General features: G+C 35.7%; 1 protein-coding gene across 2 annotated transcripts in view; it reads right to left on the bottom strand.

Moving 5' to 3' along the window:
- The window catches only part of SLC12A7 (solute carrier family 12 member 7), a 70,476-nt gene that overhangs the window by 19,654 nt on the left and 37,822 nt on the right, over positions 1-13,000 (bottom strand). For both annotated transcript variants that reach the window (XM_065627214.1, XM_065627213.1), the window contains exons 10-16: positions 12,233-12,331; positions 11,496-11,553; positions 9,083-9,257; positions 5,677-5,795; positions 4,604-4,702; positions 2,325-2,444; positions 176-280 (exon numbers count right to left, since the gene is read on the bottom strand). In XM_065627214.1, the coding sequence (XP_065483286.1) occupies positions 176-280; positions 2,325-2,444; positions 4,604-4,702; positions 5,677-5,795; positions 9,083-9,257; positions 11,496-11,553; positions 12,233-12,331 (775 nt within the window). The remainder of the gene's footprint in view (positions 1-175; positions 281-2,324; positions 2,445-4,603; positions 4,703-5,676; positions 5,796-9,082; positions 9,258-11,495; positions 11,554-12,232; positions 12,332-13,000) is intronic.

Genomic DNA, 13,000 nt, shown 5'->3' with positions numbered 1-13,000 from the left:
TGTGCTGAGCATAAGTCACATTCTATTGCAGTAACTAATACTATTGCAATGACATCATTGTCACTCCCAAGTTAAAAAAATATTTTAATGGTGTTTTTGGCCATTAGCTTTACCATCAGTATTCCCAGATTTACATATTTCAAGAATTATGTGACTTGGAAGGCATAGGACTTACCTCCAGTTCTTGGTGTGAGGAGGACCATCTTCAACACGAAGCAAAGCATAACGAGCTGCATTCAGAGACAGTCCTCGGATGCCATCACCCCATTCTTTCTCTGCTCTTCAAGGTACAAAAGAGAAATTCAATTAACAGGATCTCATTTATTTATACAAATGAAATGCATTTTCTCATGTGAAGGATAATGGGTGTAAAATTGAACACTGTTTTGCATGAATGAACAAGAAAACCTTATCTTGAACATTTAAATCAAGAATGAAGACTAAGGTGAAGGGACCTAAGACTGCTTCAAGAAAATTATTTTTTAAGTATTTATAAATATTTATTATGGCCTATTTTATTCATACTTCAAAAGCTTTTTTGTAATCATGAGAGCTACTTAAGTTGTTTTTAAGCACTAGAATGAATAAATGAGAGCAACTCAAAAGGAACTGTTTTAGAGCAGCAGAGTAAGTGAAATTACTTTGGATGAATTAGTGTGTTGTATCTTCCCTCCAACACCACCACCATGGCTTTCTCCACTTCCTTTCCTTCCCAGCTTCTCTACTGGTTGAGTATAAAGCTTTATCTGCCATCCTGATCACTTTCAATTTCCCCATATTTTCCTTTCCCCTTTCTCCCAATATAAAGCTATGCTATATGCTGAGTGGCCAACCAAGTAAGAATGAACAGTTAAGCTCAAACATTATTTTGCTTTGTGGGGATTCTACTACAGCAACCAGTCCATCTCCCTTGCCCTCCCCTCCCTCTTACTTCCATTCATGAATTCTCACTGAACTTTGCTACCTCTAGCCTTCTTTTGAAATTTGGATCACATAAGCTGAACTGAATTCAAAAGCTATTACAGAACATGGCAAGTTAAACACACCCCAACAGACAGCACGATCATGTAAGTTCCTTTCATTTAGTTATCCAAATATTAAAACAAAAAATGAGGTTTTCTCCAGACAGTAGTTAGTACATTTCAGGATGAGTTTCTACCCACTGCCAAATCAGCCCCTGCATTTGTAAAGGTAGGGAGAAGTTAAGTTTCTGAAAAAAAACCAAAAACAACCAGAAAAAACACCAAAAAACTCCCTCTTTCTACAGGGTAGATGTGCTGTCTATGTGCCAACATTTGTAGAGTCTGCATGTGAATTTGGATGCACATGTAATTTTATGTATCTGCATACCTACATACACACAAGCAGAACTGTTATCCTCTGATCTGACTTCTTGGCTAAAATAGGCAAATTAATTTCCTTATAATTAAAGCAGTAAATGGAGCTCTTACAATCCAGGAAAACATCTAATCTGGAAATGGAGATATTAAAAGCTGGAGAACCCACAAGGTGGAGCAGTTTATACCAGCTGATCACTTAATACCTGTGCTTAATTATTTATCAAAACAACTGGCCTCACGTCAATTTCCTTCTCCAAGATATTACTATTTTATTGACTAGATTCTTTCAGCATTAGTTGTCTTTCCTTCGAAAAGGAAATCACATACCTTACTGATCATAATTACATCTAGCGTTTGGGTATGTTGTCTAGTTGGGGGGTTTTTGGTTAGGTTTTTTGTTAGGGTTTTTTTTATGAACTCAGCATGCTCTTTAAGTCTCCTACTTGCACAGCATTTTTTTTTTTTTTTTTTTTTACAGGTGTGGCTCTGTATGTGTCCCTTGTCAAATATATACAACACAAAGTATGTTGCAATTTAAAGATTATTTAAACCTTCAGAAAACAGCCAGTTTTCAGTGGATGCTCCGGACTGTTCAGTACAATTAATTCTAAAAAGTGCTAAAGTCCACAAAAATGAGTTTTTAGCACAGGTTAACAATAAGGTAACAGTTTTGTAACAGTTGCTGCTTGATATTTAAAGGTGATGTTCCTGAAGTACCAAAACTTTACACCATGATCTCTGCTCAAATGAAAATTTCCCAGCCTTATTGGTTCTTATTTTGATTCATTCTGGCTGTCAAGAAGTTTCAAACAGAGCTTTTGGAGAAATTAGAACCTGAAAACTTAAAATCCTTAAGAGAGACAGGATCTTATCTTGTTTCAAAGAATACTCTTACTTCTATTACTTCAGTTGTATCTCTTTTATACAGAAGTAGGTTTTGCTTAAAGATATTAAATATAGAATAAATAAGATATATGGTCTTACCCTCTATATTCTATGTATTTGTATATACATCCTGCGATTAGCATGGCAATCAAAGCATAGTACCAAGAGCAAATGAACATCAAGGCAAGACATAAACTCATCCCCAGGAATGAGAGGGTCCTAAAAGAAACCATTTTTTTCCATTTTTTTAAATAGGCATGCAAATGTTCTACAAATTCAATTTCTTATCTAAGTTAACTTCCAGAAAGGTCCACCTTCTTCAAAGGCCATTTCACAGCTACTATATAAATAAAATTACATTGCCCATTTTTTTTAAATTATATTCTGAACCTTTGTGTGAAATAAATACAACTGAACTAGATATAACAATAGATTGACTACATTTGCCAGTTCTGAAACTCTATCAGTACCACCAAGTAAGGTCAGCTTCAAAACACATTCCTATGATTTACTGTTGATTTGAAGTTAAGCAAAAAAAATTCTCAAACAATACTAAAAAACATTATGTTACTTCCTGAAAAAATAGTTGATTAGTTTAAATTAAATTTGAATCAATTATATTTTCTATTCCCATCATGGTCTGTCTCTTAGGCAAGAAAACACTCTCTCAAAGGCTACAATGAAAGAATGTGTGAGAGCTCAAAACATTATACAAGCATTTCCAGATTCAAGTATATATATGCCTCGTTTGCCCACACTATTACTCAAGATAGATGTAAGTCAATTTGGAACTGGACAGTTTTGTGAATAATTTTAGTCACATATAGCACCTCAGATGTCTTTCAACCCAATTTCCAAATTAGAGGTAGCTTTCACTGTATTGACAAAGAGTGCTGGCTGACCCAGCTTATGTTTGGTACCTTTCTTTACTTTGCTTCTTTAGTGCCATAGAAGTATCGAGTCCAAATGCATCCACTTCTAAAGCAAAGAAGAGCTTTCTACCTGTTCTGAGGACATTATGGAAATGCAGTTTAAGAGAACAGCCCCTCTTTCATGCTTGACTTAGCCAACCTAAGACACTACTTTTACTCAAAAACTCCCATTCTGATTCTAGCCAAGCATTCTGACACCTGCTTTGGCTAGAAGCGATTACGTAGTCACACAATGAGGCAGTTGGCTTACTGATCTCTCTGGGAAAAAGTTATAAAAAAGAATTGTTGCCAAATAGTGACAAACTCCGATAGTGCCACATCACAACTCTGCTTTTTCTTTCTCACCATGGTCCATCCTGTACCTCTTGCTACCCTCCGTCTTATCCACCTGCCTTGGCTTTTAAGCTACTTTGTACCTCTCCTACTACACTTGTTCCACAATCAGATTATTTGGGGAGGTGGAACAAAAAGATCCAAAAAGGCAGCAATCCCCCATTTTACTTCTTGATGCTGCAAACACTACTAGGTGCTTGCAGTGACAGACTGGGAGACGGGCACTGATGTATTTGGAAATTTGGGTGCCAAACTAGTAAGTGCCTACTGAACATATTCAAAAAGAATTTTGGGGGCTAAAACTGTGATATTTCATTTTCACTCAGTTTTTTATAAGGAAAAAGAATAAGCAACTCTTACATCCTAGAATCAGACCAGCATATTTCCTAAAGGCTCTAATCTTCAAGGTATTTCAGCACAAAATTTTCTCAATAGAATTACTATTAAATAAATGTATGTGTTTTTAACATTCGATAAAATAATCCCAATCTTAGTTTGAAATATTTGAACTCTTAAGTCAATTAATGAAAAACCTAAACAAAAGAACATACCCACACTTTTGTATAATTGACCTTTACTGACTTTGTCAAGTGTCCACTTGTTTACTTCAATTATCAAATGCAATGTCAAAAGCATGACATTTTACAAAAAGGGATTATATCATTAAAGAACCAACTGATAAATAGTGATATATTTTTCTCTACAAGTTTTGGGTTTGTAATTTTTTTTTTGCGCGTAACTACAGTTAAATAATATCAACCTTGCTGAACATTTTTACCTGTTCTCCTTATCTATATATACAAGATAGATTATATTTTTTTCATCTTATTTCTCACGTATTCAGAAGATCCTTTGGTTTATAAGTAATATTAAATGTCATCCTGTATCCCCCTCCCAAACCATGTACGTCAGCCACATGTTTTCATGATCACAGCTATTACTAGCCCCATCCCAAACACACAAATACAAATGTTACTATTAGAATATTCAGAACAGGAATAATCTTGTACCTCATTTAAGTTAGGAGACTTTTTTATTATTATTCCAAGAAAAACAACAATTTAGGGCTGTGTAATTAGTTTTAACTCTTTTGAATGAAAGAATATTCCCTACCAATGGTAATACTTGAAACGAGGTCTCCAGTTGGGAGTCCGTAAAAGTGTCTGAACTGCACAAGCCAGATTTACAAACATATAGCACATAAGGAAAAACCTGTTAAGAAAAAAAAGAGCATTTTCTGATAAGAAATTAACTAGACAGATTCGCATCAAAAGGCTGAAGACAATACAAAAAAGGGTAGGAACTTGTACGCCATATTCACAGTGGCCAATAGAATTTTTTTGTAACCACACTGTTGACAACACAGGGATGTTTTAGCTGATGTTGAGCAGTGCTTACACAGCAAAGCCTTTTTTTTTTTTGCTGCCCCACCAGCAAATAGTCTTGGGGAGGGAACACATCTGGCACAGCTGACCAAAGGGATATTCAGTACTATATGACATCATGCTGAACAGTAAGAGCTCAGGCAAAGAAGAAAGAAGGGGGGACATCTAGACTTAATGGTGTTTGTTCTCCCAAGTAACAGTTACACGGGGTGAAGCTTTCCTAAAAAAGGCTAAACATCAGCCTATCAACAGCAAATTCATTCCTTATTTTGCTTTGCTTGTATGCAGAGCTTCTGCCTTACCTATTAAACCGCCTTTATCTCAACCCATACATTTTCTCACTTTTCTCATTCTCTCTCCCATCGCACTAGGGGAGACTGAGCAAGCAGCTGTGTTGGGCTGAGCTGCCCACCAGGGTCAACCCATAACACATGGGATAAACCTCCAAGACAAAGTCAGTAAAATATAGTTTATAACCTAAAACATTCAATTGTTTTGTCTGTCTCTATTAGATGCACTTGAGCTGAAACAGTAGGAATTTTATTTTAAAATTGAGGTTTTTAAAAGCTTAACATATTTTTACTAGCATTCAACAACTCTGTCATGGAAAAAGTTTTGTGTCTAGGAATTAGTTCCCGTCAAAATATTTTGCTGTTTCATATTATCTCCATGATCAAATAGGAGTATAACTTGTTAGAAGACAAAGTGTAGCACGTATTATTTTAAAAAATCATTACCTAGTTAATTTAAAAATAAAATACTATTTAAATTAAGAACACAAAACATCACACTCATACTTACATTGAAAGAATTGGTGCTACACTGTCCAATGAGGCTATCAAAATTCCTATTTCACAAATACCAGCAGTGAGGAGCAGAGCCCAAGTTGGTTCTCCATTTGCTTTTCCATGACCAAATACCTAGAGTTCAATTCAAGTAAGCAGTAAGATTAGGGAAAGCTGTTCATTGTACAGTTAAAAAATACAGTACAGATCATGAGCTAACTCTAGCCGGAACCAAAATAGTCATTAGTTAAAGGAAAATGAAGGCCTCTATACTACAAAAAGCCATAACCAAATTGCAAAAAACACACATTCCCAATATGAAAAATGTTTACTAAAATAAGCAATGACTACATAATGTAATACTGCAGTTACTGTTGAAATAAACCTAAGTAACTTAAAATCCACATGCAGGTATTTATGCTCAGTCTATAAAAAGCCAATATAGTTGAGTGCAGTATTTTTTGTAACACACAAAATAGGCATCAAGTTAGGAACATAAATAATGATCTTTAAAGGACTTAGGTAAGCCTATGATCCTTCACAGAGCCCTACCAAAAATTATTCTGCATGTGGTAATTTCCCTTGGGGATAATTCTGTCCAGCTATACTGGTGATAGATAGCAAAATGCCTCACTTAAAGTTCCAGCCATATTTATTTTCCTCCATACAATTATAGAGACTAAACTCACCGCCATTTTCCATAATGGCTTCCTTTCCAAATGTCTAGTTTCTTTATCTCACTCATTCTCCATACCACCTCTTTCCCTTAGCTGCCTGTCATCCATCAATCTTCCTCCTCTTATATTAAAATTCCATTTTTTCTGCTCATGCTTCAAGTATTTTTTTTTTCTTAATGTCATACTCTTTCCCCTATATTGATCTCCTTGCATTCATTTCCTTGATTGTCCACACAGCAGCTATATCACTCCAAAACTGCAAGCATTTTTCAATTCTCAGGTTCCTCCGGAAACATCCTGCTTCTCCTGGATTCCCTTTCTCCCACTTCCCAAACCATGTAAATTTTTTCCTTCCGATTCTTAATTCCTTGCATATCTAATCCTGATAAGATGGAGTCATACTGCCACCCTCTTACCAAATACCAAATTCTTACTTCAGACAAAAGTGATGTTTTTCATTTGCCTCTCTCAATACAACAAGACAATTTATTGTATTACAACTTCTTCCCACTCACAAGTCAAACTCCATTGTGATTCTGTCCCTCCACCACAGCATGCCTAGTGTATTTACTTCCACTTACAGATACAGGTCTTGCGAGTCAGGGAACATGCCACCACTCTCAACTGTGGAATAAAGGAGCAGCATGTTTTATATCCTTGCACATCCTTATCTTTCTCCACTCTGGTACAAAAGATGCTCCTAAATTAAGGGAATGTTGACTTTCTCAATGAACAAGTTACCAATACTGTAGACACAGAGCAGCTCAAGCCAGTAGAATCAGAGACACAGTGGCTGCATTTCCCACCAGCAGTAACACTGCTCCAAGCGCTGCTGGTAGAACATTCAGGCAGCGGAGGGGCTGCAGAAGCAGAAGCTGCTGTCTTTTTTAGTTTTACTTCTTGATTGATTAACCGTTCTGGCTCTTGCTCCCAGCCCCAATACTTCCCCCTTCAGCCCAAGAGAAAAGAAAGACCTAAGAGAAAATACCAGGGATATAGCCCTACTGAGACTAAGCACTGTCAGACAGACCAGGGAAGCAGCAGCAGTGGAATAGACCGAGTCATTAAAGACTGAGAAACAAATTGACAACAGCAGTATGATCTGCCTTTGGGGCAGGAGGGGAGGGGAAGAAATGACAACAAAACACCGCCACACACAAAAAAAACCTCACAACACACAAAAGCCAACTGACTCAAAGCCACTAGCATTACCTCTTTCATTTTACTTTGCTTCTTAGTTTGTCCAACCATCTCCTCTAACCTGTTCCCTGTGCAGTCCTTCCCTCTTTTCATGCAAATCCTTGCTATTCTTATTTTCCTCTTCCCACATATTCTGCACATCTCCTTGCCTCTCAGATGTTTCCCCCTCAACCTCACTCAAATTCTCCAGCTACCCTGTCATTCATAATAGTCCTAGGCTCATCCTAGACGAGGACTTTTCTCCTCAAGTCACACAGAATATTGACTTCCCCAAACTCAGGAACCAAACAAAGCTGCTGCTATTCTATACCCAGCCCTCACTGAGATGGATTATAGATATCTTTGAACAGAGTCTTAAAGTTATTCACTAAGAGTAATAGCTCATTTTTAACACAACATACTACACTGACCACAGATGTGAGAAAATGACCTAGAGCACACATCTGATGAAGACTCCAGAGGTAAGTGTGGGTATGGTAGGAAATACTAAAACTTAAGTTTGGTCACATAACTTAGGTATAAAAATAATCGTATTAACCTCCCAAAGAGTTATATACAAACAAACAAGTGTTCCAAATAATGTCCAGGACACTCTCCATGCAGAAGAGCCTATTGTCCCAAATTCAGCCCTAGCTACCTTCAGTATCTGTCCTATCTGCAATTTGTGTGCTAAATTTGACCGTTGTCTCCTAACTCTGCTCCTAAAATAGTCATAGTTACTCAGACATAATTTTGCTTTTTACACTTGAAGCTGTTCTTGATAGGTTTTCATTGTGCTGTGCAACTGTTGGCTACTCTTGACAGTTTGAGGTAAGCTTTCAAACTCCAAACACAACAAAAATCACAGCTTTGCTCTCTAGACATTATCATATTTAGAATTTTTTTAAAATTTATTTTTAACAAGTCCAGTTGTCTAATTTTCGCAGCTGCAGCCCAGCAATTGTGCTAAATATTTCCCAGCAAGATTTCTTATCTTCTTTTGTTTGTCAGCTCCCTTACTCATTTTCTTTGAGAAAAATCTGATCCATTTATTTTTAAAACATGCACAAGGATGCCAGAACAATCTTAATGTCTGGAGTCATGGGATAGAATTCTAGTGTTACATCTTTGTTGACTTCATTTAGCTTAAAAAAATGAATAAAAATTAGAATTGTATCTCTACGATACGAGTAGTAACATGCAGTTCCATAGTGAGATTAAACCAACTCTCTTCACACATACAAGTTGTAAACACGGCCTGGAGTCAAGAAATTCAGTTGTTAGTTGCTTCTTAGTTCATCTATTTCCGTCTATAGAAAACTCATATTGTCATTTTTTAACCACTAACTTTTATGTGTAAGAACAAAAATAATTAAATTGCACTGCACAGAAATCTAAGTTCAAACTTTGTCCTACAACAGCTTGATTTATTATTATACACAATGAGAACTGAGTTCCAAATCTTTTCCTCACAGTTCTACAGGAATTTCAGAATTAATGCACTGGGGGTTTTTTTGTCATAATATAAGCCATACTTGAAGTACTATAAAGAAAAGAAAATCTCACTTGAATGAATGGTACAATGCCATCTCTTGCAATGGCCTGCAACAGACGGGGTGCACCAGTGAGACTCTGGAGACCAGCACCACATGTGGAAAAGAATGAACCAATCACAATAACCCATGGTGAAGGCCAGGCCAGTGTAGCAACCACTAGATTTCCATTAACAGCTTCTCCAAACCTTAGGGAAGGAAGTGGGGGAGCGGGGGGAATAAAAACAGTAAGCATTAAAATAACTTTTACTATAGCTTCACCTCCCACATTTCAAGGTTTTTGAACAACACTTTTCAACAATAAACACCACATCACAGTATGTGCTATAGGATTTCCCAACCAATTTCTCTTTATTCTGCTGTTTTAAAGAAAACATTTAATTGATTTATTACAAGTGCTGCCTCTAAGCAGACATGCAGCAATTATTAGGTATCGTGGCAAACTTTACAGAATCAACAGCAACGGCAAAAGTATTTACATATGCATCTTTAGAGCCTTGTGACTACTAGGAACTAGATTGCAGAAGTCTGTTCTACAAGTAATACAGGTATATCCTGGGGCATAAGCAGGAGGTTTGCAAACAAAGTATTAGCCTTTCCTTTTAATAGTGTGAAACTGACATATGGACAAATAAATAGACAAACTGCTAGACACAAGCATTTCAAGTTATCCACATACATTCTGCCTGTCATGCTACCCGACGTAATTTTTAAATTACTACGGTAAGCAAGCAGGTAGAAGTCAGGAAGAGGTGCTACACTGTGATAGCATAGTTTATTTTTTCCCATGTTTTCAGGTTCTTCAAAATAAACACCACAGAAAAGGCTACAGACTAAGAAAAATTAAGTGCTTTCTCTTTTCAGACCTGCTCTTTAATAGGGTCAAGAAACATAGTAACCAGGTTAATATAATAAGCCAGCATTCAAATTCTTGCATATGCCCAAGCTTTATGCATAGCTACATACTGTTTTCAGCATATAGTAAAATGGGAAAATACAGCCTTTAAAAATACAGGAGAAAAAAAATGATTCTGTGATGACATTTGTACAACTGAACATTCATTCTTAATTCAAATTCTAATGTCTATGTTTAATTAAAACATAGGGTAGGAACAACTTGAAAAGGTGAAAGGCAAACAAAGGTGTACAACGTTCTTTTTCCCATGTCAGATGACAATCCATAATTTTTTTAAAAAAAGGCGGTCTCTAAACCAGACCAAAATCCATACGTTTTACTGTTATGCTGGATTTCAGCCAAGAACTGGCAGCACTGTAAATGGAAGAACATGTGTTTAATGCTTTTGCTACAATGCATCCTGCCCTAGTGACAGATCACCTGCACTCACGGCTTGCAGAATTCTACCACCCTCCCCCTAAATATGTCAAATATGTTACTTTCAAAACTATGATTATAGATGTTGGTCTGCATTAATTTATACTTCAGAACTTCAGAATTCATTTACTATTTCATAAGCATCAGCATTATTCAGTTTGTATATTTACTTCGAAGAAAATGAAAATCTGAGATTTTCACTGATGCAGCAATACCATTTGGAAGTAAAAGTGATCCCCTGCTGCCTCTTGTATTAACTGTGATTAGAATCCAGCTTTTAACTTATGGTTTTCCTTCTAGACTAAAAGATTCTTTTGAAATAAGTTGTTGCAGCATCATCTCCATCAAGAAACAATACCCCAATGCCACTGCTTCATCACTAAAAGCAAACTTGGGCCTTAGAAAAGAGAACCAGACACCAGCAAGGAAATAAATGAGAAACCTACCAACAGATTCAACTTAGTCAACTCAACTTTTCCCTAGAGATAAATTAATCAAAATCTGGAGATTCTGTTCATGCTTATCTTATGCTTATATATTTATTCCCTTCATGCTTCATATTATGTCTCAAATATCCTCAGGCAACTACACGGGTGAAAACTGATGTGACTCCTGGTCTACAATTGATATTTTAAAACAAAAAAATAGTCATACATCCAGGGTAAATTGTGGGCCTGATGGTGCATTGTAGTCTCACTCATGAACACCCCTTGCCATTTAACTGTCAAAAGTCTTTTTCTGTCTTTGTTTCTCACGAACATACTACTACTTCCAAAGTATTCCCACTCCCTTTACCCCCACCCATCAGGCTTCAAATACTAATTCTGATTTTCTTTCAAAGAATATTTTATTAGGGACAGTTCCAATAAAAACATTTATCTTAGATTGTCCTTCTATTCTTGAAGAGATACAACCTGATAACCTGACCAGTTTTTGCAGCCATCTCAGTTTAACAGATAGACTTCCTCTCCAGTTTTAACCTAACCAAAGGAAAAATATATCACATATTTCCCAGAACAGCCATTAATTAGTCCTATTAACATAATCCACAATCATACATACTCACTGTAAAATTAAAAGTTGAATGACTTACTTATCTCTTAATACCACACCTTCTATACAGGCACCAAACAACACTATACAGGAGAGATCTATTACTGAGACTGAAGGAAGATTATACTATAAATAATCGTATATATAGAAGAAAAAATATTTTTCACCTAGGAATGAAATGAAAGTGTCCATGATAATGAAGTGGGGGTTTATTTGTTGTTTTGTTTGTTCTGGTTGTTTTGTGGTTGCTTTTTTAATTCTTGCCTGATACAACTTATTAGTTTATGTTCTCTACAACTGCATTCAATGCACAATTGATTTGTATTGGAAGTATTGGAAGAGGCCAGTTCATATATCATGCAACAGAACAGATATTTTCTTATACAAGTAAGTATTAGTGCTTTCCAGGTATTGAAGTACTAGCAATTTCTATTGCTGGCAGTTTGCTTTAACATTTCGACTGGTTATACTGGGTATAACAACAAAGCCATCTGCCAACTGAAGCATGATGCTAAGAGTCTCTACATCACTTAACTAAAAACATCAATTGTATCTTGGAATTTGAAGCACTAGAATATATAAATATTTATCTAAATAAAATTTGATATATTTTAATATAAATAATATTTATATTTTAGACAAATATTAAGATATTTCTTTTCAGTTTAGATTTCATTCATTTTATTCTCAGGCAACTCTAATGACTTTTCAATAAAAAATTATACTGTTATACCTACAGAATGTGCAAAAACAAACAAGTCACAGCGTAAAGGATACAAATAAAAGATGTAGTTGAAATAGCCAAAATTGTTCCAGTAGGAATAGATTTCTGAGCATCCTTAAGATCTCCAGATCTGTTTGAACCTGCCATAATACCTTAAAAAGAAACCCAATTTAGATGTCAAAACCAGTTAATTCAATTTAAGTAAAAAATAGAATAGGAACATTTAACTTTAAGCCTGACTTAACGTATTATTACCAATGCAGCAGGTTATGGAAATGTATTATAGCCCTTCACAAATCTTCAATTTATACCTTCATTTTATTCAGAAATGTGTTACCACCCATTGTTGGCTGAACAAATTCCAGAAAGCTCAGGAAAATTATTAAAAAAAATGAAAAAAATTCAAACATAACTTCACATTGTTTTTAAAATGTGGAAATATTCATTGTTGGGGATGGATGTTATAAACTAATGGGGATTTAGCTATTTTACCCAGTGTGACAAAATGTACTAACTTTCTACTAAACAGACCATACATAGTAAGATATGCAAGCAAATCAATAAACTAAATAATAAAAATACAGAAACAAAAAAGAAAGCAGCAGGCAGGAAGTACAAGAAGAATGGTGAGAAAGCCACATGTACATGTTCCTATTTTAACAAAAATATTTTCTAACATGTACCATGACAGGAGTGAAAAAAATCATACAATAACTGAATAATTCTGCCATCTTTCCTAGAATTTCCCTGACCACTACTGGAGGGAAATCCAGGGGAGCTAATGTCACGATGTTTCGGTGCAAAAGCATTATCCACTCCAT

Source organism: Caloenas nicobarica, chromosome 2 (genome assembly GCF_036013445.1).
Source record: "Caloenas nicobarica isolate bCalNic1 chromosome 2, bCalNic1.hap1, whole genome shotgun sequence".
NCBI lineage: Eukaryota > Metazoa > Chordata > Aves > Columbiformes > Columbidae > Caloenas > Caloenas nicobarica.
The sequence above is the reverse complement of the archived record's forward strand: the minus strand, read 5'-3'. Positions and strand labels throughout refer to the sequence as shown.